Genomic DNA, 24,240 nt, shown 5'->3' with positions numbered 1-24,240 from the left:
GGTCTTCTAACACAGGCAGCTGAGACTCATCCACGACTTGGATTGGACTTCTTCAATGTGATTATGCTGTTTGTTATATTTGGAGCACAATTAACGTATTATCTAACGAATGTTATGATGTTGCATCCACCCAACATGTTTGTGCTTTATATGGGGGAGTGAAATTCTTGGATTTTTATTAGTTGCTTAGCACTAATCTGATATGTATCTCTGTGCATTGCACATATGCAGTTTATAAATCCAGTTTGATAACCCAGCTAAACAGCTGATTAGGGCACTCAACTCTCTCATCCATGTACGGTAACTTGTGGCTTTAAAAAAAACAACACTGTTAAAAGCGAAACTTTTAAATGCAGATTTCAAAGTACATGTATGATACGCTAGTATATAATATGAAATATGGTAAGTGAATCCAAATGCATAAGTGCCTTGAACCTGCCTTTTTTTAAATTCACTTAATTCACACCCCTGCAGTACCTTTGCAGCCCACCAGGGGCCCGGGCCCACACTTTGGGTTTCACTGGTCTGGGGAAACGGCCTGCTAACTCTGTGAACACTTCCTGCAGAGTTTATGATCCATTTTGTGAATTTGGGTCATTCTGAGTGTCAGAAAGGAGGGTTGTCCAGGATTTGCTCATTGGCTAATGATTTGATTAACAAGTCATTAGCGAATGAGTGGGTGGGTTCAAATTCAGATGCACCCCCTCACTTGTTACAATTTTGATATGCCAAGAAGAAAAAACTAATCTCATCTAATGAGGCTTCAAAAATATGACTTCATTAATGGCCTGGTGACAGCCTATCCGGTCGTTAAGTCTGACGTCACTAGCCGTGTCTGGGCCTAAACTCTGCTGCAGTGTATAATAGACTACTTAAAAATAAAAAAACTTAATGACGTCACTAGCCGTGTCTGGGCCTAAACTCCGCTGCAGGTCCATATATCAAACGATCACTATGGCATTACTGAGAGTTGAAAAACTGTCTAAAGTCTTTCATCTTTAATAAAATGATCAGCGTTCTGCTCTACCAGGTGTAACAATTGAGTTTAACATCCAGGCATCCATGAAAACGGAATTTATGACATTTAACGGAGTTAGAAGTTAGCAGGAAGTTAGCTCGCTAGCTTCTATCTAAATACAATATAGCATGTCCTGACTGCGGGGTTTTGGAAACAAATTAAAACGTACAGCTCTGTTATCACTTCCAACATAAATGAAGACAGAAAACTAAACAGCAGTGACGTTTGTAGGGTTACTGAAGTTGGGCTAGCTGGTATATAATGATGTGCTACGTGACCGCTAGCGACACAGCTATGTTAGCATAATATAAACAAGCTAACTTTTTTTCCACTCGATAAAAGTTAACGTGAGTGTTCTCGGTGGTCAGGAACAAATGTAATCGCATGGCAGGATGCTGTAAAAGGACCAAACTTCAGCCAGGAGAACAACTGAGATAATCCATCCACAATACGAGGTTAGTCATTCATATACTGCTGCATGGGCTGGGCTGTAGTTACATCCTAAGGTTTTAAAAACTGAGCTTAAATAAATGATTAGCGGTAATAAAAGCCGAGGGAGGTCAACAGTGATCACTGACTGTTTTAGGAGCTTTTTGAGATCAAATAGAAGAAAATACAAAACATTAAACATGTTAACAACACAAAAGCCATATTAAACGCAGACTACTTTAGGCCCGGAAGTAGGATTCGTCACGTCATCACTTAACGACCGGATAGTATGAGCAACAGGAGGGCGGAGCTTCTTTGCAACCTGTGTGTCTCTGTGTATTTAGGGTATTTACTTCCTTTGACATCAAACAGGCAACGAGTGAAGAAAACTGCCTCAAACTCAGCATCTAAAGCTGTCTGAAGGCTGAGCTTTGCACATGGGAGGTCTTCTTTAAATGAACACTGGAACAATATTTCAGTCCCACATGTTTTCCTGCTGCTTTAAGAAGCCCCTAAAATATATCCTAATTACTCCTGCATGAGTAATGCATTGTATAAAAAAACTGCAGCACCCATTTGAAATTTATGAGCCTTTCTGTGGCATGATTTTTTTTTTAAGATTTGCAGCTGAGTGGGAACAAATGCGTTCAGGAGAGTAAGAAAATATATCCAGATGGACTAAAATAACAGTAGATGATCTGGATTTTGAGTTGAAGGTTAAGATAAAGAAATAAAAGGTCAAGAAATGTTCCCACCACTTGAAAAGCATTTGATTTTCTGAAGCTGTGAGGAGCAGCTTATCAGTGCAGTCAAGAGCTGGGTAGGTTTAATACCAGTATGCATCCTGACCCTCAGTACAAACACTCTGTGGCCAAAACTTGCTTAGAATAAGCGCGTCGGATGGATTTGCATAAACACTTCACACTGTCCAAGAAGCTACGCTTGAATCGGAGCAATCTTTCCACAAACATGAAGACACAATTTCCAGTATCATTGAAGAAAAGAGGTCTGGGATATCGTATTAGCGCTTACATCATGTTAACTGAATGGAGGAGAAGCAGTGGGAAACAAACACGAGCTACAGTATCCTCAACTATCCTCTTACATCCAGTAAAGCTGCCGTGCGGGCAGCAGAGCCGGAACAGTTTGCTGATACGTGTCCTTGAGGCGATCGTCAAGTTTTAGTTTAGTTTAGTTTTTTGTAACGGGGGGAAATCTGAGACCACTGGAGAGCGAAGGACAAGAAAAGAAAAAGGAAAAGAAAAAAAAAAGTCATGGCTCATTGTCATGCTTAATCTCCGGGTCAGTGACACCATCACCATGCCAACCCCTACCATCGCCATGGAGACCAGCTTTATTGCATCGACAGGTTAGAGAAAAGCCCCTCGTAGCCAGGTGTGTGTGTGTGTCTGTTTCACAGCCCCGCACTGCCACCTGTCTTGTGTTGAGTTGTGCATTTTGAGTGACGCTCGCTGCATGTGGCTGTTACTCATAAAGAAAGACTGACACATCCAATAACAAAGCTGGTTATATAACAGTCGAGCCTGTCTTATGAAGTGAGGCGACTCCAAATCTAGATGGTCGCACATTCTCGCCGTGCCTCTGGTGTTTCTCTCGCTAACACTTGCAGCGCTGTGACATGTTTCAGATCATCAAACACATTGTAAATACAAAATGCAGTTTTTTAAATCATGTCTTCATTTTTTAAAAGAAAAAGAGATCCAAGCGTACCTGGCCATGTGTGGAAGTAACTGCCCGCCCTTGTTAAATCATGAATTAACTGTGATTAGCTGCATTTTTTGACACACACAGGCCTGATTACTGCAAACCTGCTGAATCACCTCAACAAAGCCTGTGTGATGACGTGAAGCAGGCTGAAAGATCCCAAAAAGCAACATCACGCCACGATTTGAAGAAGCAGCTGAGAAACAAAGTCACTGACATCTATCAGTCTGTGTTATAAACAGGTGATGCTTGTGTGTGACAGGTGATGCAGCTTTGCTGACATTACTTAAAGCTGATGGTGGGAGGGGCTAAGATGATAGAAAGGCAGGAAATGAGGAGGCATGTCATCCTAATTAAAAACAGCCTGCATGTGTGTGCTGCAGCTGGGACACCTGCACCTCATCATCTCATCAGTGAAAGCTGTGATGCCAGACCGAAGCTCTCAGCCCACCTTCATTTTGCTTCTTAAATGGAAATCAAACTACTGTTACGAAAGAGAAGAATTCCTGTAGAAGGAAAGCTCACACTGCCGTAGTAGTTTCTCTTTGTTTTCTTTATTTGCTTTGCAAATTATTTTATATAAGCAACATCATTGTTAGTTTGCTGAATTTTGATGTGTTTTGTTTTGTGCGAGTGTTCTCCAGTTCTTTACTTTTCTTATAGTAGGACAAGATTTTTTTTTATTAACAAACGTATTTATTTTCCAATTTTATTTTGCTAATTTACTGTCACTGAGACTTCTATTCAATTCAAACAGTCGCCTCAAGGTACTTTATAATATATAATAAAGACCCTACAATAATACAAAGAAAACGTCAACAATGAGACGACCTTCTTTGAGCAAGTGCTTTGGTACGGAGCCCCACAAGGGACATGGGAGAAAAAAAAATGAACATGAACTTTTGCAAGATAGTTTTAAGATTACTCTTTCTTACTCTAAGTAGCTGCCGCCATTGTTGGAAACTGAAATTGGCTGGGCCGCGCTATGAATTATGGGATAGGTTGGAGAACAAAGGATACACCCAACCCATCCATCAAATTCGGGGTTAATGACAGACGCATTTGGAGTGGCCTTCGAATTGGAACAGCCTTTGTCGCCCGGCTGTGACGTAATCGACCTTCAAATGCGACCTGCGAAGGAGCAGCCTATTTTGCGAGATCTCGCAAAAGTAGCTCAGGAACTCGCAAAACTTTAGCGAGATCTCACAGAAGTTCATCTTTATTTTTTTTCTCCAATGTCCCTTGCGGGGCTCCGTACTTTGGCGACAGTGGGATCCTTTTAACAGGAAGAAACCTCCAGCAGAGCCAGGCTCAGGGAGGTTGGTTGGGGTTGTTCTATTTGGTTAACAATTAACTTGTAACTCGCACATCCAACCATTTCTGTATTACTGTAGGGTCTTCACCTTACAATGTAAAATACCTTGAGCCAATTATTGTTGTGTTTCACTACAGCACTAAAATTGAACTAAGCTGAAACTTTCAGCTTGATCTGCTGAAAACTTCACATAATGCCCAACCATGATCTATAACTTATATCATGCTCTTATTGGATGCTAGGAACAGAAACGTGTTAAACTTATGTAGCTCGAGAGAGGAACGGCTCGAGGCATCTGCACAGGAAACAATTCACTCATCGCTTTATTGCTGATGGTTCCCAGCTCTGATCGCCTTTACTGTGTTTACCAAGGTGTTACATGTCAATCAAAGGTCTCATCTGTAATCACTTCAACTTTGCCAAGAAGGTGAGAGGATTGTCTGATTATCGAATGCACACGAGCTTGCAGGTAACTTTAGAGAAGAGAGAAGTAAGAGAACAAACGTGGATCTTTACCTTATAGTATAAAGCACCTTGAGGCAACCGTTGCTGTGATTTGAATGTGAACATGTGGCCATCTCAGTAGCACAATATTGCAGTAGTTTAGTTAGTGCATGCAATGGTGTCGTGGTTACTGCATTCACTGGGCACAGATCAGTCAGGAATGGCTTTAAAGCTGCCAAACAAACCATGCAGCGCTACCCGCTGTGGCGACCCCTTGTGGCAAGAGAGAAAATGAACGTTTTTGTTTCAGTTATTAGAAGCGAGATATGTTAGACAAGGTGTCAAAGCTGTGAGTTAGAATCTGAGTACAGCACAGCATGGAAGCATATGTAGAGAGCCATGTACGTACCAAACAAAGTGTAAAAGGTTTCCTGTTGTTTCACAGATCCTCTGTAGCAGCAAGAAACACACCTACACTACACGTCAATCCTTTCCCTCTGTTCCCTCTGTAGTGTCTGAATGCAGGAAAAAAAAGTAGCTTTTCATAGTTTATTCCTTCATCTCTTTCCTTTCTTCTGGCCATCCCTCCTCTCTGGTCGATGCACTGGGCTCTGTGACAGTCATTGTGGGCTGCATACCCGGCAGACCTGTCTGTCTTTGAAGTCTCCTCTTACTGCCACGTGTTTGTGTATGTGTGTGTTAGCTGGGGTGACACTTGGACAGCCCCTGAGAAGGTCTGAAGATAACTGTGTCTGGAAACCACGAGAGACTGCGGCTGAGTTTGCAAGGATGTAAAATACAAAAACAAATAAGATAAATAAACGTAAAGGATGCAAAATGAGAAAACGGAATCCTCACACAGCCTCACATCCTTAAAACCTACGACCTACCTTGTTGTTGAAACAACAAGACCTTAAATTCTGTTGACATGCTCCCCATCCTCACATATATATCTAGGTCTACCGCCCTGTAAAAATAAACGGGACTCCAGAGACAGCTCAGACAACCCAGAACTGTCATAAATGAGGATCCAAGTCCCAGATCAAAGGGCCCGCCGCCGCCACTTTGAGCTCCCCAGTCCTGGAAACGGGGCCGCCATCCCGCCCGAACGGCCTGCGTGGCGACGACAGGGAGCCGCGCTGCAGGGAGCGCAGCAGCTGGCTTTGACAAGTCTGAATGGGACTTAATCCTGTGGAGGTGTTGCGGACTCCTCGGCATAAATACATTCACCACGGGGAGCGCAGGACTAGAATATTCTATTAAAGATTTAAGCAGCCAGATGGGGGAGGATGTGTGCCTGCTTGTGTACGGGTGTGTGGAACAGTCTCAATCACCCAAAGTTAGAAAACACCCGAGGTGATTCTCAGTCTCCCTCAGGTCACTGTGCTCTGTTTGCAACGTCCTGTGAGGGTGTTTGTTTGTACGCTGGAAAGTGGGATAAAAGAAGAAAGGTGGATTGGAGACAGAACAAAGAGGTTGTGTGTGTGTGTGTGTGTGTGTGTGTGTGTGTGTGTGTGTGTGTGTGTGCACCTGTGTCTACTTTCCCTGAGTGTGCAGTGTGGTGTTGCTCGGAGGTCAGTTGGGGTTAAATTGGTGAAATTGCAGCAGGGACAGAGAGCGGAGAGGCCGACGGGAATGAATGAAATCAGTGCGGCGTGTTCAACACTACGACCAACACCGGGCAGCGGCACAAAGAGGAGGTTGTGCCACTTCCTTTTAAATCGCATGTGATCATTTTAGGCCAGTTTAGCCTGACTGAGCTGACGCTACATCACAGAAACATTAGGAAACGCTGCGACAGAGTGCCGGGAGAAAAGATGTCGCAAGAAGTGCACTTGCATAGAAATCTTTGAGCTTGCAAACTGTTGCATATCCACTCAAAACGCTTACAATGGTTACAGCACTCATGCTTCAAGGTGCTACTCTCTGCAACCACTGCTAATACAGCACTTCATCCAAAAACTCGTGATGGAGTAAATGCTGTGGCATGGGCAAGCAGCACCACCAGTGGAACCAGGTCACTAGTGTTTATTGATGGTATATTTGGTGTATAAGGTATATTTGTGGATGTTCTTCAATGATCTCAACCAAACTTATAGAAGACAAAACTGAAGGCAGAGACCTCCAGACAAGCAGCAACTGCAGGTGTCTGCAGTAAAGGCCTAGCAGAGCATCTCAAGGGAGGAAACAGCTTCTAGACTTCAGGCAATCACTGACTGGAAAACATTTTCAACCAAGTATTAAAACCAATCCTCAAGTTTAACCTAATCTGTCCAGTTACTTTCGAGCATCCGTATAAAAATGGCTGCAATTTTAACATTTTAACATGGTAGCCTGTGGAGGCTGATGTGCACTTAGTGGACTTTTGAGGAACTGCAACCCTTAACTGCAAAGGCTTCATTTTATAGCTCCAAACAAAAGCTTGACTCTGGTTTCTCACTTACTTCCTCAGCTGGGCTGAGGTCGGTTTACGTTCAAGGAAACTGATGAGTTAGGAGTCTCGATGCCATATTAAGAACTAAAAATATACTGTATCCGTCCAGCGAATGAAATTTCCCCATGCGGCATTAGGTGTCTTGTTTTAATCAGCTGGAGGAAGCGCTCGAAATAAGTAGCCTCACTCCACTGGATACGAGGTACGATGAATCTGAGATGTAGTGAAATGTGTTTGTGACAGACGGCGATGACAACAGCTGAATTAGAATAGCAGTAGGCAGCAGTGCGTGGACGATAGGAGAAGAAGGAAATACAAAAGTCATTCCGAGGATGGGGATTATTCCCTCTAGAGACCAGCGCTCCTGCTACACCCGTAATGCATTATGTCTTCCTGTGATCTCTCACCTCAATTTCAACCTCTAGAAATGGATCTGTTCCATTTGAATAATTCACCATCAATTTCTCTTCCTGTCGTCTTCCTCGGTGCAGTCCTGTCTCCATCCTTTCCTCCTTGGGCCTGGTTTTTTTTTTCCTTTTTATGTGCCCTAAAATTATCTAAAAAAAGATCACTGAACTGTCAAGCGTAAAGATGTATCACACCATTCTCTCTCCTTCCAGAGGTCTTCACATCTTTAAGCGCATCTTTAAGTTTGCATTGAGCTTCCAGCGCTAATACAATCGCCATTTGTGGGAAATACTGTCATGCTGACAGGCGACAGAGCATTTTTGTTACTTTGGTGAGGTAGTTTTATTTTTGTTACTGTTCGAATGCTATTCTCTGAAAGGAGGATGGCCCCTTTAACAACTGTACACGCTGAAAACAGAAAAAAGGCGGCCCGTGTATTGTCGTATTGTCCGCTGTCAAACAGAATAAACACACATTGATTGCACACACACTGCACACAAAAGCTGCACAAAAGGATTTCGAAGGTTCGTCAAAGTCTTTGTTTCAGCACAAAGACAGGTCTAAAAGTAAAATGTGATTTCACTCAAAGGAACGTGAGCCCAAAAACAGCCCAGTTTTAATCCCACATCAGAGGCAAGTAACAAAACGAATAACAGTCGCAGAAGGAAACGCTTTCTTCACAGAGTTTTGTACTTATCGTGTAAACACAAAGTCAACAGATCATTAAAAAGGATAAGCTACGCAGTGCACGATACTCACGACAAAGCACGGTCCAGCCGAGGTCTTCAGACATTCCTCCAGGAGTTTCATTCTGAGTCGCTGCAGCTCTGGACTGTCCCACTCCTCTGGATCGACCCCCCAATACAGGTCCACCACCTGAACACGCAAACAAGCAATTCTCAGTTTTAATAAGACCAAAGACAAATTAGAGACATGCGGAATCATTATTGTTCTGGAAATTGTGCCTTGCAGCATCTTAATACTTTTTAATTCATTACCAGTTTAGGCAAAATATATTATTATTCCCATCTGCACTCATTTAAATTCGGTGCTACTTTTGGAGCTACAGTTAGCATGGCTCATGACTCAATAGCTTGAAGAACCACCTTCAGCTGCAATGATTTTATCAGTGTGTCACATGGTTGTGGAGGATTTTTAGCCCACTTTACAGCGCTGCGGCCTCAGTTCATTGAAGTTGCATTTCAGTCACGCTGAGGTCTGGACTTTGACAGCAGTTTGATTCTTTTCTTTTTCAGCCATTCTGTTGCAGATTTGCTGTTGTGCTTGGGCTCGTTGTCCTGTTGCATGACCCAGTTTCAGCTCTAGCTGTGGGACAGCTGACCTCACATTTGACTCTAGAAAACACTGGTGTATGGAGGTGTATATGGTCAATTCAATGACTGCATAGTACCGAGTTCCTGTGGCTGCAGAACAAGCCCACTCCTCCACCACTGTGCTGACAGTTGGTATACGGCGTTTATTCTGTAATGCTGTTCCTGGCTTTCGACAAATATGGCGCCGTGCATTACGGCCAAACGTCCTCACTTTAGTCTCGTCCGTTCTAAAGGACGTCGTTTCAGACGTCTTGTTGCTTGTTTAGATGCAAATGTGCAAACCTAAAATGTGCTGCCAAGTTCTTCTTGGGGTGTTTCACACCTGCAGAGTTTAGTCAGTTTGAATCAAAGTCAGGTTTGATTTCCCCTTTGTGAACACAGTAATTACACCTGGGTGTGGACCAAAACAATCACACAAAGACTCTGTAGAGGGGGTGGTAGTGGCCCGGTACCGAGCTCTAGAGCAGTCTGTTTATGGTGTGAATTTGATTTGAGCCAACTACCAGGTGTATGCTGAAAATTTAAGCTAAACGCCTACCGTACACAGGTATGCTTCACTTTCTGGGATGCACCAGAGTACTATAGATGTGCAGAGTATACAAATCGTCAGTACGGGCCAGCAACTAACCATAAAATTAATGTAAATTCTCCCTGTATTTATTCTGTCACCCACAAACAAAAGAAACTAAACCAAAGCTACAACTTTACAAACGCATCAACATCATGAGTTTGACCAATGTAAACCAACTACAGGTGTGAACACCATCCAACTGCCAAAATGTATGCTTTAATAAAGGTGCTCACAATTACTGATGATCAGTTAAGTGTATTTCTTAATTCCTATGGAAGCAGTAAGGGTGTAGTTTTTACAGAAAACCTTTCAGAAGAGAGCAGGACACAACAGCAACACTTATGATGCCACACCAAACAGAGTGGGTTGCAAAGCAGCTTGCAGTGGTAAACGAGCCATCAGCTGAGGCGGGCTGGCATTAAGCTCAGTCATCATTATCTAACATCCTATAGCTTACTTAAACTGATCTCATAATCAGTCTCCATAAGAAAAGAATAAATAATTCACTGAAGCGTTCTCCTTTTCTTTTAAAAAAAATAAAACTATGGATTTCGTGCTGTAGCTGGAGAATATTTGCAGATCCCAGAAAACTCTGTTTGGCAATAATTTAAAAACTTACAGAATGGCCAGTTTCTGTGGACACACTGAAGCATAATAAGCTTAGCCGTATAAAACGGAGGAAATCATTTAACCAAAGTAGTAATGTATTCACGGAAAATTAAGGAAAACTGATGCCAAGTTTTGTCATTTCACAAAAGGGACCACGTATAATTAAACAAAGCAAAACGTCTCAAAAGGGGATCAGCGGGCTTAAAGTCTGCAAATCAGTTGAAGCAAAGCCAGTACTTTCTTTAAACACACACATACACACACCTGCTTGCTGTCAATGAAACCCACTACACCAGTCACACACACACTCATCCTCCCTCAACACATTTGTCACAAGTTTTGGCAGTTGAGACAAATCCAACTATAAAAACGCCGCAGGGAGGATTTCTCAGTAGATGAGGGAAGGCTGAGGGAACGCCTGTAAAGATGTGAGTGTGTGTCTCCACCACGATGCTGCTGGTTCAGGGCTCACCAACTACCATCTTCCTGAAATCAGCCCGCTGGATTGGGCCTGACTTGTGAAGGCTCAAGAATAATGGATGGATGGATGGCTACACATGATGGCCTTTTACTACTTGGAGCTCACGTTTCAGCAGCCTTATTGTATGAGCATCATCCCATGATTCTTCCCTCTTCTGCTGCTCGTAACTAGCTGTTTTTCCAGACTGACTGCATGCTTGCTGAGCGTAAGAGGCAAAAAGGAGGTTTTTCAGAGGGTTGAGATGAAGCCAAAGTGATACAGCATCGCTGCTGTCTTCCTTCATGCTCTGCTGCTCACCACACTTGCTAGTTCAAATGAGTTTAGCCTGGCACAATGACTGACACATCCGCAGCTTGGCAGAGAACAGCAGTGACTGGCAGGCCTCTATAACTGGACAGCAAAGAAACTGAGAGTGTGGGACAGTCTGGGAGATATTCGCTTCTCCCATTATTGGTAAGAGCAGCAGGAGGGCTGGAACTACGCCTCAGCTCATCTGCTTCATTGTTGTGCACCTGTGAGCAGCTGTATTACTGTGAAAGGCGACAGCTGTCAACAGCATATTTATTTCTTCCACAGCCTCAGGCAGGCAAATATTATCATTGGAAAACAAGCCAGTTGCTCTAACCACTCAAGTTTAAGATGCTATAACCAGAGAATATCTTCTTTTTTTGTTTTAGCTAGATGGTAAATAAACAGACTGTACATGAAAGACGGAAACTGCTTCCCATGTTGAAGCTAGTAGCCTTGAATATGCTTTCTATGTAACGGCCAGCAGGGGGCACATCTTCTGGTTAAAAAGAGAAACGTTTGCAAAGAAGTCTATAAACTCCAACGCTCTATTTTGTAAGTGATGGTCTTATTTAAATTAACAGACATAATAAAGGGGGTTTAAAAGTTAGCTAGTTTCCCCCTATGATTGTGCAGTGTTTGTTTAATTTGTAAGAGCTGCAAGAGTAACATCCCAGGGAAACCGAGTTAACGATAAAAACCCTGAAAACCATAAATTTCACACCCGAGCTTCAACTCTCGCAGCCCGGTACCAAACGACTCCGGGGTTTGGGGACCACCGGTATAAAACAAGGATGTAGATTTTGGGTTGGAAATCTGAAGCCAACAAGGAAGTACCTTAAACCTGCATTATATCAGAGACCACCAGACTGCGATTGAGACCCAACCCTCTTCATCACAATACAATTCCTTAAAAAACGCTAACCACGAATGTCCAAGTCCATCTTTTAAAAACAGTTTATGACAAAAAGACAAATTAATTTGGCACCGCTTGCATAAACATAAATAACTGTGGCTTTCGTTGGATAAAGACCCTTTACCTTTTCCTCAACTACCAGAAGACTATAAGTTGAAAGAAAAAAATAAAAACTGGAAAAAAACTCCCTATCCCACTCGTTAGTGGGAACACATGATTAGCATCCGTCGAGTTGGCCTGTTGTGTAAAACTCATCATTTGGCATCATCAGTCACTGCGTATCAGCGCCACTAATCTACTTCCCATGGCCGTGTGCGGGGGACGGCAATCGTCCGCGTGTTGACAAAGACCGGAGGGAAGAGGAATGAAGTGAGATGAGCGCCCCTGATTACGATAGGTTCCTACTGGGCTTCAGCAGGTGATTGGGGAGGATGCACTGTAATTAAAAGCTAAATGACGACATTAGTCATATCTGTTCACTGCGTGCATGTGCGTGGGGGAGGATATACTGATTAAATTTGCCCCGTCACCTGCCGCGCTTCACCGGAGTACAGAGGGATGGGGAGAAACAACAAAAACAGTCAGGGGGAATGTCGATCCAAAACAGGCAAGGACACGTAAATGAAGTTAAGAGGGAAAGCAGTTGGCTGGGGGAATAGTTACGAAGGCTTATTGGGTTAGATGAAGAAAGCTTCCAGTGGGACTGGATTTGGCTGGAACCGTTTCACAGTTTTCTTGTGTCTTTTCGCCCTCCTTCTCGCTTTTTCTTTTATGCCAACTTTGTCTTTGCCGTTCCTCTCTCTGATAGCTTTCCCTCTCCCCACGCTTTCCCTAAACTAGAGTGGTGGGGGTGCCGTTGCTTACGTAAGAGATGGAGCAGCTTCTGCTAAGCAGCTTTCTAATGCCCTTGGAAGGCGTTTGCCCGTGGCGGGTCAAGAGCAGGAGAAGCCTTTTTTTCCCTGTTTTTTAATGTATTGAATGTCGGACTATTAGACTTTGGGATTATGCAGGAAAAGCAGGAAAAAAAGGGCCTGTAATCAAAAAACCCCACCAACAGAAGCACTTTCAGGCTAAAAAAAAAAACAAGGGTAAAAATAGATACAGTTCTAACATGAATATATGTTAAGCTCTGTGCTTCAGGCAGTTTTATTAAGAATATGTAGTAAATCTCTAAGAATGTTTGATGAATACCGGCCCATTTTGGAAAGCTCAGGTTTAGCACCCAATGCATACCCAAATATACATTTCTTGCAGTGATTTAAACACAAAGTGGCCACCTAAGGGGCGATGGGGTTAAGCAGAGATTTTGACTTTTATGTTAGCTCTCTTAATGCCGTGGTTACTTTCTTATTTCAGCAATGATAAGAGGTTAAACTCTCGACTCTAAAGGCTAAAGCTGTCAATAATGAAGGCAGAGAGAAGATGACTTTGAGGAAAACCTGTCAAGCACTGACACACCGGGGTAATTTGGGCACAGTGTTTCAGATGTTGCAGCTCAGCCACCGAGAGCTGTCAAAAGTGTGAGGTAATAAGATCAGCAGCAGAAGAGGGAGTGGGCTTTTAGCAAAAATGGCTGGGGAAGATGTATATTTTATGGCAGAGGGTTCTGCACGGTGCACTCCGAGGATGCCAGTTTCCTCAAACAAAATCACATTTCTTCTTATTAAGAGGCTGTCGAACTCTGCGCTGGGACCAGCGTTCCTAATGCGAGATGAGGTTTGTTTGCTTAATGGCGTCCACAACAGATGGAAGTGCTTGAGAGCTAAATGAGAGCGGGCGCAGCTTGGGAAGCTCCTCAAACCAATAAGCAAAACCCAAAAGAAGGCCTGTTGACCAACGTGGGTGTACTGTGGAGTCGTAAACAAAGGATCCATTTATGCCAGCTGGCCTGCGCGCGCTGCTGTGAATGAGAATAAGTCTGCTTCTTGTAAGCTAAATACCTTGGTGCCTGAAGGCGGGGGGAGAGGAGAAGCAACGGATGTGACAGGATGAAACGCAGGAGGAACAGGATGAAAGCCAGGAGCTGGGTTGCAAAGCTGCTTGCAGAGGTGCAGCCGAATGCACCGATGTGCCTCCGTTTCTAAAACTTGTCTGAAAGTGTGCAGTTGCCTCTTCTGGGAGGTTCAAACTTGAACCACAAAGCAAAATATCTGAAATTAAATTATTATTCCTGCAGCTAATCTCGCCTTTGGGATTCCTCAGTCTTTATCCTTTTGATTGTGGAGTCAGGATACCTGGCTTGGGAACTAGTATGCTATGAGTGAGGACAAAGAATATGCTTCTCATGAATACTTCTCATCTTTTTTAGACGCCCCATGGCCCAATCAATGTGGAAATGTCTGCAGACCGCAAAGAAACAGTTATGCAAAACATAAGCAGTTTGAGATGAATTAAAGTGTTTCAGAGACTGTATATCCCGGGGCATACAAGCTGTTTTGCATTTTAACCACTCATAAACCTGACAGCACAGACTCGGCAAGTGTAAACACACCGCTTGCGCTTGTGGGAACCAGTTGCTCTGAGTCTATTCATTTCTCTAATCGAGGAAACATTGCCCAAAGAACATCATCTGGGTAACATCGCTCTTTTAATTTATTTATTTTTTGCGCCTCTTAGTTAGGCTGGCCACCGGCTATAAGAAGGCTGAGGTGAGCTCAAACCTCCCGACGGTTAAGAGTGCAGGAGATTAAGCGTAGGTGTTGCTGGATGGCATTTGGAAAGCAAATGTGAGCAGCTTATATTTAGTGATTCGTGTAAATATGCAACGTCTTAATCATCATCACGCAAATATTAGAATAAGGTCTGTGCTTTTGTGATTACAGCCCACCCTCACTTATTTTTCTGTCCATCAAATTTCCCACAAACGCTCTCCTCTGAAGCATCTGACAGCAGCGAACATACAACCGTCGTGGCGGAGGTAGGGGTCCTGTGTTTGTGGAGTGAATAGTTCTCTATGTGACTGGAGCTGTGTTTTATATTTGATTCTGATTATCTTTGTTGGTTGTCGTATCGGTCCTGTGGGGGCTGTTTGTTGGTATGCTGACATGTTTCCGTTAGAGATTAAAGAGATGTGAACGGAGATGGCGGCCTGCTGCCCACGTGTGAAGGCACAAAATCTGGAAATATTGGCATCCAGGTAAACAGACGGAGAGTGATAAATAAACCAGAAGTCCTGCTATACTTATAGGCTTTTTGAATTGCTTTTTATTACCAGAGTTTCGGTGGGAAGACACGGAAGGAACGTGATTACATGTCTCCCGGGAAATCGCTTCTGTCCAATTTTACCTGCGTTTTCCCGCAAACTCGTGCACGGAAGCGGATTAAAAAAAAACTTTTAAGCGTGTGACATATTTCGAGAGCACTACATCTTTTCCGAAGAAGCCAAATTGACAGCCCCACCCCTCGTTTTAGCATAATAGAATGCATGAATAGGCTTTTTAATCATCGCGGAACGTCGTCTCACCCCTCATCTCGTCTCTCGTCGTGCCGCTTGTGTTGGGAGATGTAAAAGCCGTCAGAGTGACAGCCGCTGAGCAGATTTGCGCAGCTGTGGCCAGAAAACTTTTATTGGAATTGCACTGTGTGTGTGTGTGTGTGTGTGTGTGTGTGTGTGTGTGTGTGTGTGTGTGTGTGTGTGTGTGAGAGACGGCCAGTAAGTTTGGCAACCACATTATTAACAGAACCGCTTCCACTGGCCTCGAGATTCAGTTTGACTTCAGTCTGTGGGAGGAAGCGATTGTATTGTTACATGATTTATGAGTCTAACAAATGCAAGATGGGTTGGAAGTAAGCGGGCTGGGTATTTTAGAGCAGCACGAGATGAGAAATTGACAATAAAAACTGGACTAAGGACCAAATCTATAGGCTAATCAATGTGGTAGGAGGAACCGGTCGATAACGGCGAGGAGGACTCTCGCTTATGACCCCCGACAATAACACTGTGGTGTTTTCCCTTTTTCTTAAAAGGCCTTTGTGGAGATTTTGTGAGCCTCTAACATCAGATCCCCACTGAACCAATCCGAACTAAAGCAGAACACCGTAACCTTATGGAGGCAGGCTTGGACTGCTCAGCATTAATTTTGATTTAGGCGTGTCTAATAAGCTGAAAAGCCATCAATGCCGTTTGATCACCAGAAAAGCTTATTATTGTCAAGTGCTGCAAATGACCCGTCTTTTAAAATCAACTCTCTTAATATGTTAGAGTACTAAGTATATAGAAGTATATTTGTTAGCGGCAGACAACATATAAGCATGAGCAGCTTCACAAAAACTCACAAAAATATAAAACAAGGGGACATTAGAACTCTATTAAGATGCAAGTTACCAATATATTTATTATCCATCTATTTTGCTGGTGGACAGTATAAAGGATGGGTGTAGCACTGTGATGTCATCCATTGGTTTGGGAGTGAAAAGTGTCCTCATATTGATGAAAGGGTGGAAAAGTAATTTATCAGCTAGTTTGGTTAAAAAGCTGCATTTATAAACTGCATGAATGCAAAGCTAAGGCTAGGTCCACACGAACACGGGTGTTTTTGTATAAACAGAGATTTTCCGTTTTAGCTTTTTTTTTTTACGGTAAATTTAAAAATGTGCACTTTTGAAAAAATATCTCCGTCCACATGTAAAGGCTAAAAATGAAATGTTGGCCAATCAGAAGTCTAGAAGCCTGGGATGGAAAGAGTAAACAGGGTTTTGTACCCTCACAAAACCTTAAGTAGCTCTGGAAAGTGTTTGTTTTTCTGGAAAGACAGATAATTTTGTGTTACTTTTCAAGTGCCTTCATGATTTCAAATGTTATTAACTGAAGACAGTATTTTAGTGTGGAATGAACAAAATGCACACAGCATACATAAATTGAATTTTCAAAAAAAGTCAATTTTGTTAGAAACCGACGTCGGGATTTGGGTTGTGAGAGCTTCTGTGTTGAATGTTGAAGCCACGTCCGAAGTTCACTCTGACGCCTCTGTCTTTCTAAATGGAGGGACAGTGACGCGTAAGTGTGTAAAAACTGCTGATTAAACGCCATTGCAGAAATTTAACCCCTGTAAACAATAACATCGCGTGTAGCATGACATAAAAAAAACGGCGTGAGTAATTCTCCGTTTTCCTCGTCCATACCTAAACGCAAAAAGTTTTCGAAAATCTCCACCCTGCAAGGAGTCTTTAAAAATCTCCGTGACCCAAAATGCCGTTTACGTGTGGACGGAGCCAGCCTCAAGTGGCCATTAAAGGAACTGCAGTTTTTGCTACTTCTTTGTTCTTTGCACAAGTCGTGCTCTGTTGTCACTCCGGCAGGTCATGCATCTCTCAATTTTTGTAACCTTGCTTGTTTGCTACTGTAGCTATTTTTTAAAATAGACAAGCTTGAGACAAGACTGTGAACGAGTCCACCTGTACAGGCATTTATACGATGCCCATATGGCACCGAACTCCTGGTGGAAGATCTGCAACGGTGCTGAGAAAGATTTGAAAACGGACCAAAATGTCGTAACAGTGACTATAAATGGACGCGGCTGCGTGATGATGTCACATCGGTGCAAAAGCAACAAATGTGTTGAGCATAAATGGACCACAACCCTGGCAATTTATGTAAAAAAAGTGATCACACACACATACACATGGGAGATGAAAGAGAGAAAGAGAGCAGGAAACATTGGGAATAAAAATGGTTAAAAAGGGATCATGGCACCTCATCCCCCCGCTGCTGCTGAGCGTTGACTGAATGAGGACGCGGCCCTCGGTCCCTGGGCTGGATTTTCGTGCCCTATCCCCCCCCCGCATCTCCTCAAATCCGTCCTCCATCAGGTTCTGGATAGAAACTGAGTCAACTGCTGAGGGACCTGGGAGAATTGGGTTTCGCCAACCTGGCATAGTACATGTGTGTCAGTGTGTGCCAGCGGAGAAACGAGGCGCGTGTGAAAGGGGAGGCGGGATTATGCATAAATTACAAATCAAAGCAAAAGAAAAGAGAAATGGAAAAAATGTCTTCGTCCTACAAAATCCTGTGTGTGGAAATCATGTATGGTTTCACACGTGAAAGACGTCCTCGCCACAACATCGTATCAACTAGTAAAAATCATGATCAGGCTCCAGTTTTATCCAAGGTGTTCTCACATGGTGTGGGTGAAGTTGAGGTGTGGGGGGTTTGGTTGAGGAGGAGGATGAGCAGCGTAAGTGAGTCATAGTATTAACTCCCAGGCCTTCTGCTTAATCACTTCGGCTCATGCTGCATCACAGCGAGCTGAATCACCAGACAGACACGTGGCCACGGGTACCGGAGCCAAAACGTCTCTGCAACACTTTGCTTCTTTTATCTCGTAATTCTCCGTCACGTCCAGTCATCTCAGAGATGCTTGTAATACTGGAAACTTGTGTAATTCATGTAAGGTTACTCAGCTCGCCGTAGGGTTAATTATACTGTATATTCAATGTAGGTTTTTCTCCCAATACTGTGCTGTGTACTTTGCTACAACAGTGTAATGAATTTGTCTGCGGTTGAGCACATATAATACAGAATTTGGGAGAAAAAGTGCTCCGATGAATTCAATAATCACAGAAGACTGTGAGCTAAATAACAGCTGATGTTTAAAACATACAAATTTCCTAAAGGCAAGGAGTCTTCATTCCATGTTTAGAAGAGGCTTGCTTCTAAATTAGCAGTCACGTATCGCAGCTGTGAGGCGTGTCTATGCTTCACTACAAACTGTGACATGGTCAAATGCCGTCTTTGCAAATAAATCAAATCAAGTTAAACAAATGTAGTGTAAATCAAGTAAATGCTGTAGTGCCATTTTTAGAGCATTTCAACTTGCTGTACATCACTACAACCTTTATATCTCAAATTGTATTAATGTGTATATAATAAGTCCATTGTAAATAAACAACTTAAAAGGACAATAAACCATAAAAATAATAAAAATCTGGGTTTTTTTTAAGTTGACATGCATCCAATAGTTTTAGCTAACAAGCTAATATGCAACTAGCATGTTTTGCTAACAATTAAATGTTTTTTATCAATACTTGTAGCTAACATTTTTAATTACTGGCCATTTTAATAAATAGTTCCCAATGTTGTATTCATACTGTTAGCTAGTTGTTTTACCTGTCAGAATATTTAGCTAAAGTTTTTACTTTATCTATACTGTAAGACAAAAATACAAACAAACCTTATCAACAGCTTACATGCTACTAGCTAACAATTTTGAACATTAATCCCGCTTTAAGCTTGCTATTTCAGCTACTTCAATCATGTATGCGTTCCTCTTTACACCATATTACTTTCTTTTAGTTAAAATTCATGTGCAAACTTGTTCAGGGCCCCTGAATTCTTTATGTACTGTGGTCCATTCTGCTGCTCCCTTATTTCCCAAGGGTTCGCCACAATGGATGGATCCACATATTTGATTTGGCACAGATTTCACACCAGATGCCCTCCCTGACGCATCCATCCCATTTATCCAGGCTCGGGACCGGCACCAGGAGTACACCAGCTTGCAAACCCCTGAGGCTGGGATTGTGCCTTCTCGTTCCCATGCAAGGCGAATGTTTTAACCGTTACACCATGGAGCCACTGAATTCTTAATGTACTATGGGTTTTTAATCGTAGGCCACATTTAATATCCATTTCTCTGGGGTGGTCATTTTAAGTTTTATGATTAGAAATGATAAAATTTAAAACAAATGATAATTCATTATGGAGCCACATGGTAGTTTGCTTCCATAACCCCACTGACAATGAGAACATTAAAAGAGGATCTGGAAGTACCACAGTCACTGAAATATGAACGATACCCAAGTGTCTGAGCAACTCTTATGCATACAGGGGGAGATAACCTGAACACATATGTACCAAGATTTTCAGATGGTTTGTGCTTGGAGCTGTTTTGATCCAAACATTCCTGGCGTGAAATGAGAATTAGCTACCGAAACCCCGCTGATTACCGTTCTCTAAAACAATTCATGGGTCATAAGCCCCCTCATCGGAAACAAATCTCCACAAATCCTTCCAGGAACAATCTGAGGCAGCCCACCTGGATTTGTTAAGCAAACAAAACTCTGATAGGGATCTTTCTGTGAACACTGATGCTAATTTGCAATGCAAATGATCTCGATCAGTGGACACCGCAGGGAGAATGCAGCCGTCCTCTGACAACAACAAAGGGAAAGCCCTTGCATCATGCTGCCTTATCCATAGATAGATTTGTGCCAGCCTTCACCGATGGAAACCTTATCTCTGCTGGCCTTCTGTCCGCTTAAAGGGACGGGCGCCTCTGCTAGCAGCTCCGGGGTTCCCTCCGGGCACCTTAAAGCTGTGTAAGCTATGATGTAAATATGAAAGCACTAGTGCTCTGGAAGTCACAAGAATCTGCAGCTGTTAGAAGGTGAAATGTAAAAAGAATAAATCAACGTTAGAAAGAAAGAGAAAGGAGAAAGCAGCCTTTTACCTGGAATTCAATTCCATAATTCTCCCTGCAGAAGTCTCGTAGTTTGGGATAGACGTGCTCCTTCAGCGCGTTCCTCTCCGCCTCTGTGTCTAAAAATAGAAAAATGGATAAAACATTAAGAGGTGCACATTAAACCGTTTTTACTCGCAATCTAATGAGCTCCACGCCTGCGAAACGCCAGTGAAAATAATAATTTATTGTTGGGGATTTTTCCAGAAAACCATCACTTATTTCTCAAATGCATCCAAAAAAATTAGCCATTAATAATTACTATAATCTGCTTAATAACAATTCATATTTCTGCAAATCTGCCTCCATGCTGCCACAGTTTAGAATAGGGATACGTATTTAACGTTAATTGAATCTGGCTGTTACTTTTCTTATTCAACAAGTCGTCCTGCGAGCTGAGGGTCATGTATGTTTTTAAATTCCCTCTTTTATTCATCCAGAAGTTCAGAATCCCTAACAAGGAACAATTTTGCAATCACGTTATCTGCTTCTGTTTGATGCCAACCAAGGGTCACCAAGGTCACAAGTTTTGCGACTGTCCTTTACACAGCTGACAAAATGCTTTCACAGACGTAAGGATTCAGCAGCTTTCAAAGTACTCAAAAATCTATATATTAGGTGTCGCTTTAGCAATTTAGCATCTGAGTCTGAAAATTGAAGCTAATCCATTTAAGATCCTTAAACCCCACACGTAACATATTACGCTATGTGACAAATTTTCGGCATGTTACGCGTCGGGAATGAGAACGCTCTGCTAAACCGCCGCTTTTTCCTACGGCCAGCAGGGGGCGACTGCTCTGCTTACACAAACAAGTCAGTCAATATAAGTCTGACAAAAAAGAGTTTTCATTTGATGTTTGAGCTGAGTAAACATTTTCCTTCATATTTTGAAGTCTTTACTCAAACATGATGTTCATGCTATGTTCACATTTAGAGGAAACAGTAAGAGTTTTCTCTGGGGCGTGGTCACCTAGTCAACAACAAGCAGCTAACGTACACGGGTTCATCGTATCCTTAAAATCAGCCAGATTCCCTCCTGATCTTATGTCCATCTTTTATATACAGTCTATGCAACACGCATATGCAGGGCTTAACAAATTTATTAGACCAGCTGTCATAATCCCTCATAAACTAAGAAAAAAACCAAACGTGTTTAAATTGATAAGAAGAATTGTTCTTTAGCATTAAAGACATCATTTAATTTACAGAGCTTGTGCATACTGCTGGATTAATCATTACAGAAACAAAAGATGATTTCAGTTATTTCCAATACTGTTAATTTCAGGCAGCTGTGGTATAAACCTCACACTGGGACTGATAGTTTCACCTGTCAGCTCAAATTCAGCCAGTGTGTCAATGTGTATGTAACTCTCAAATGTGTACCTCACCTTTCTTTTGTTTTTACACCTATAAAAACATGATTAGCTAGAAGAGCCGGCAGTGTTCACACTCTTGAAGAATGTGGGATTATCCAGAATTACACAGGCAGTGATCATATTGGACAGTCAGTGTCACAGAGCGAGTGCCCAACGGCTTGTTTTTGTGTCCCACTTTCTTTCCTCCTCTCCCCTCTTTTTCACTATCTACCAAATGGTTACTGTAATTCATTTGGACAGGCCCGGCCTCTTTCTCCCTCTCTTTATCTGAAGGGTGTGGACGGATAGTTAAAAACAGAATATGCCCAACAGAGAGGCCCTGTGTGACCGAGTAGCCGGCTCGAACACGCGCGCACATGCGGGCACGCGCGCACACACGGCGGGTAAACAGCCCTTCAGCTGCTAACTGTGTCATATGCAGCACGAGTAGAGGAGCCCACAAATTTAGTCTGACGTATCTATCTCTCATCTATCTTTAGTAAGGCTTCGGGCCGTGACCGTACATGTATCTGCCCACAGCTAACCCAGCAAAATGTCAGCTCGAAAAACCGAACGGCTGTAATCGTATGCAAATTAAATAAATGGCAGTTGCTGCATCAAAGGAGCGCTCATCTCATTCCATCAGCGATACGTTTGACAACAATAAACGTGTAATAGTTTACAGTGACACGGATTGGGGGGGTCACAGCAGAGGGAAAACAGCTGAATTTGTGGATTTTGGCCTGTCGTGTGCTCGGGACGACGCAGAAGTCCAATCCAAATCTGCATCTCGCTCGACCTGACAGACTAAACTGTGTTGTTGTTTGTTTTTGTGCTGATAACAGTGAGATGCCTTCCTCTCCCCCTCCTCCTCTCTCTCTCTTTCTTTCTTTTTATTTATTTTTTTTGTGGGATGATGATGAGTTATGGCAGCCTGATGTATGTGTGTGTCTGCGCTCCCACGTGCAAAGGGACAAAGACTAGATCCTTCACTCGCCCGCGTTCTCGCTCCGTGTGTGCTTGTGTGTGTCCCTCCCTACAATTTTCCAATCTGCTCATTTCAATAGCACCGACCAATCTATCTTTCCTTTCACATATGTCCTGTCAACTTGCTTTATTTTCCTTTCTAGCTTCCCTTTCTCCCCTCTCCTCCTCCCTCTCCCTTGTCCTTTTGGGTAACGAATGGGCAGTCAGTTGAACAGAGAAAAGCAGCCAAATGTCCCCGACGCTTTCCCTGCTCTTTTTTTATCATTTCTTTCATCTTGACTTATTTTAAGCATTACAAAAAAAATAGAAAATAACAGGAATATCCATCAGAAGTCCAAAATGATGGCGTCAAATTGCTTGTTTTGTCCAAACAACCGTCAAACACCCAACTGGCTTGATTGAAAAATGATACAAAAGCCACACTTTGGAAAGCTGCAACGCTCGGTATTAAAATCTCCACATTTTCCTCTATACAGGGAGTGCAGAATTATTAGGCAAATGAGTATTTTGTCCACATCATCCTCTTCATGCATGTTGTCTTACTCCAAGCTGTATAGGGAGAAAGGCTGAAAGACGACCACCACTGAACAAGACACACAAGCTGAAACGTCAAGACTGGGCCAAGAAATATCTCAAGACTGGTTTTTCTAAGGTTTTATGGACTGATGAAATGAGAGTGAGTCTTGATGGGCCAGATGGATGGGCCCGTGGCTGGATTGGTAAAGGGCAGAGAGCTCCAGTCCGACTCAGACGCCAGCAAGGTGGAGGTGGAGTACTGGTTTGGGCTGGTATCATCAAAGATGAGCTTGTGGGGCCTTTTCGGGTTGAGGATGGAGTCAAGCTCAACTCCCAGTCCTACTGCCAGTTTCTGGAAGACACCTTCTTCAAGCAGTGGTACAGGAAGAAGTCTGCATCCTTCAAGAAAAACATGATTTTCATGCAGGACAATGCTCCATCACACGCGTCCAAGTACTCCACAGCGTGGCTGGCAAGAAAGGGTATAAAAGAAGAAAAACTAATGACATGGCCTCCTTGTTCACCTGATCTGAACCCCATTGAGAACCTGTGGTCCATCATCAAATGTGAGATTTACCAAGGAGGGAAAACAGTACACCTCTCTGAACAGTGTCTGGGAGGCTGTGGTTGCTGCTGCACGCAATGTTGATGGTGAACAGATCAAAACACTGACAGAATCCATGGATGGCAGGCTTTTGAGTGTCCGTTGCCGAAAGAAAAGGTGGCTATATTGGTCGCTGATTTGTTTTTGTTTTGTTTTTGAATGTCAGAAATGTATATTTGTGAATGTGGAGATGTTATATTGGTTTCACTGGTAAAAATAAATAATTGAAATGGGTATATATTTGTTTTTTGTTAAGTTGCCTAATAATTATGCACAGTAATAGTCACCTGCACACACAGATATCCCCCTAAAATAGCTAAAACTAAAAACAAACTAAAAACTACTTCCAA

The 24,240-nt window shown here is 42.8% G+C and overlaps 1 protein-coding gene across 3 annotated transcripts in view; it reads right to left on the bottom strand.

Annotated features, from left to right (window-relative positions):
* The window catches only part of LOC102301019 (NACHT and WD repeat domain-containing protein 2), a 59,471-nt gene that overhangs the window by 24,166 nt on the left and 11,065 nt on the right, over positions 1-24,240 (bottom strand). For all 3 annotated transcript variants that reach the window (XM_005925824.2, XM_005925822.2, XM_005925821.2), the window contains exons 3-4: positions 20,420-20,508; positions 8,533-8,649 (exon numbers count right to left, since the gene is read on the bottom strand). In XM_005925824.2, coding sequence (XP_005925886.1) covers positions 8,533-8,649; positions 20,420-20,508 — 206 coding nt within the window. The remainder of the gene's footprint in view (positions 1-8,532; positions 8,650-20,419; positions 20,509-24,240) is intronic.

Source organism: Haplochromis burtoni, unplaced genomic scaffold, assembly GCF_018398535.1.
Source record: "Haplochromis burtoni strain Fernald_Lab_line unplaced genomic scaffold, NCSU_Asbu1 Contig_82, whole genome shotgun sequence".
In the NCBI taxonomy this organism is placed as follows: Eukaryota; Metazoa; Chordata; class Actinopteri; order Cichliformes; family Cichlidae; genus Haplochromis; species Haplochromis burtoni.
The sequence above is the reverse complement of the archived record's forward strand: the minus strand, read 5'-3'. Positions and strand labels throughout refer to the sequence as shown.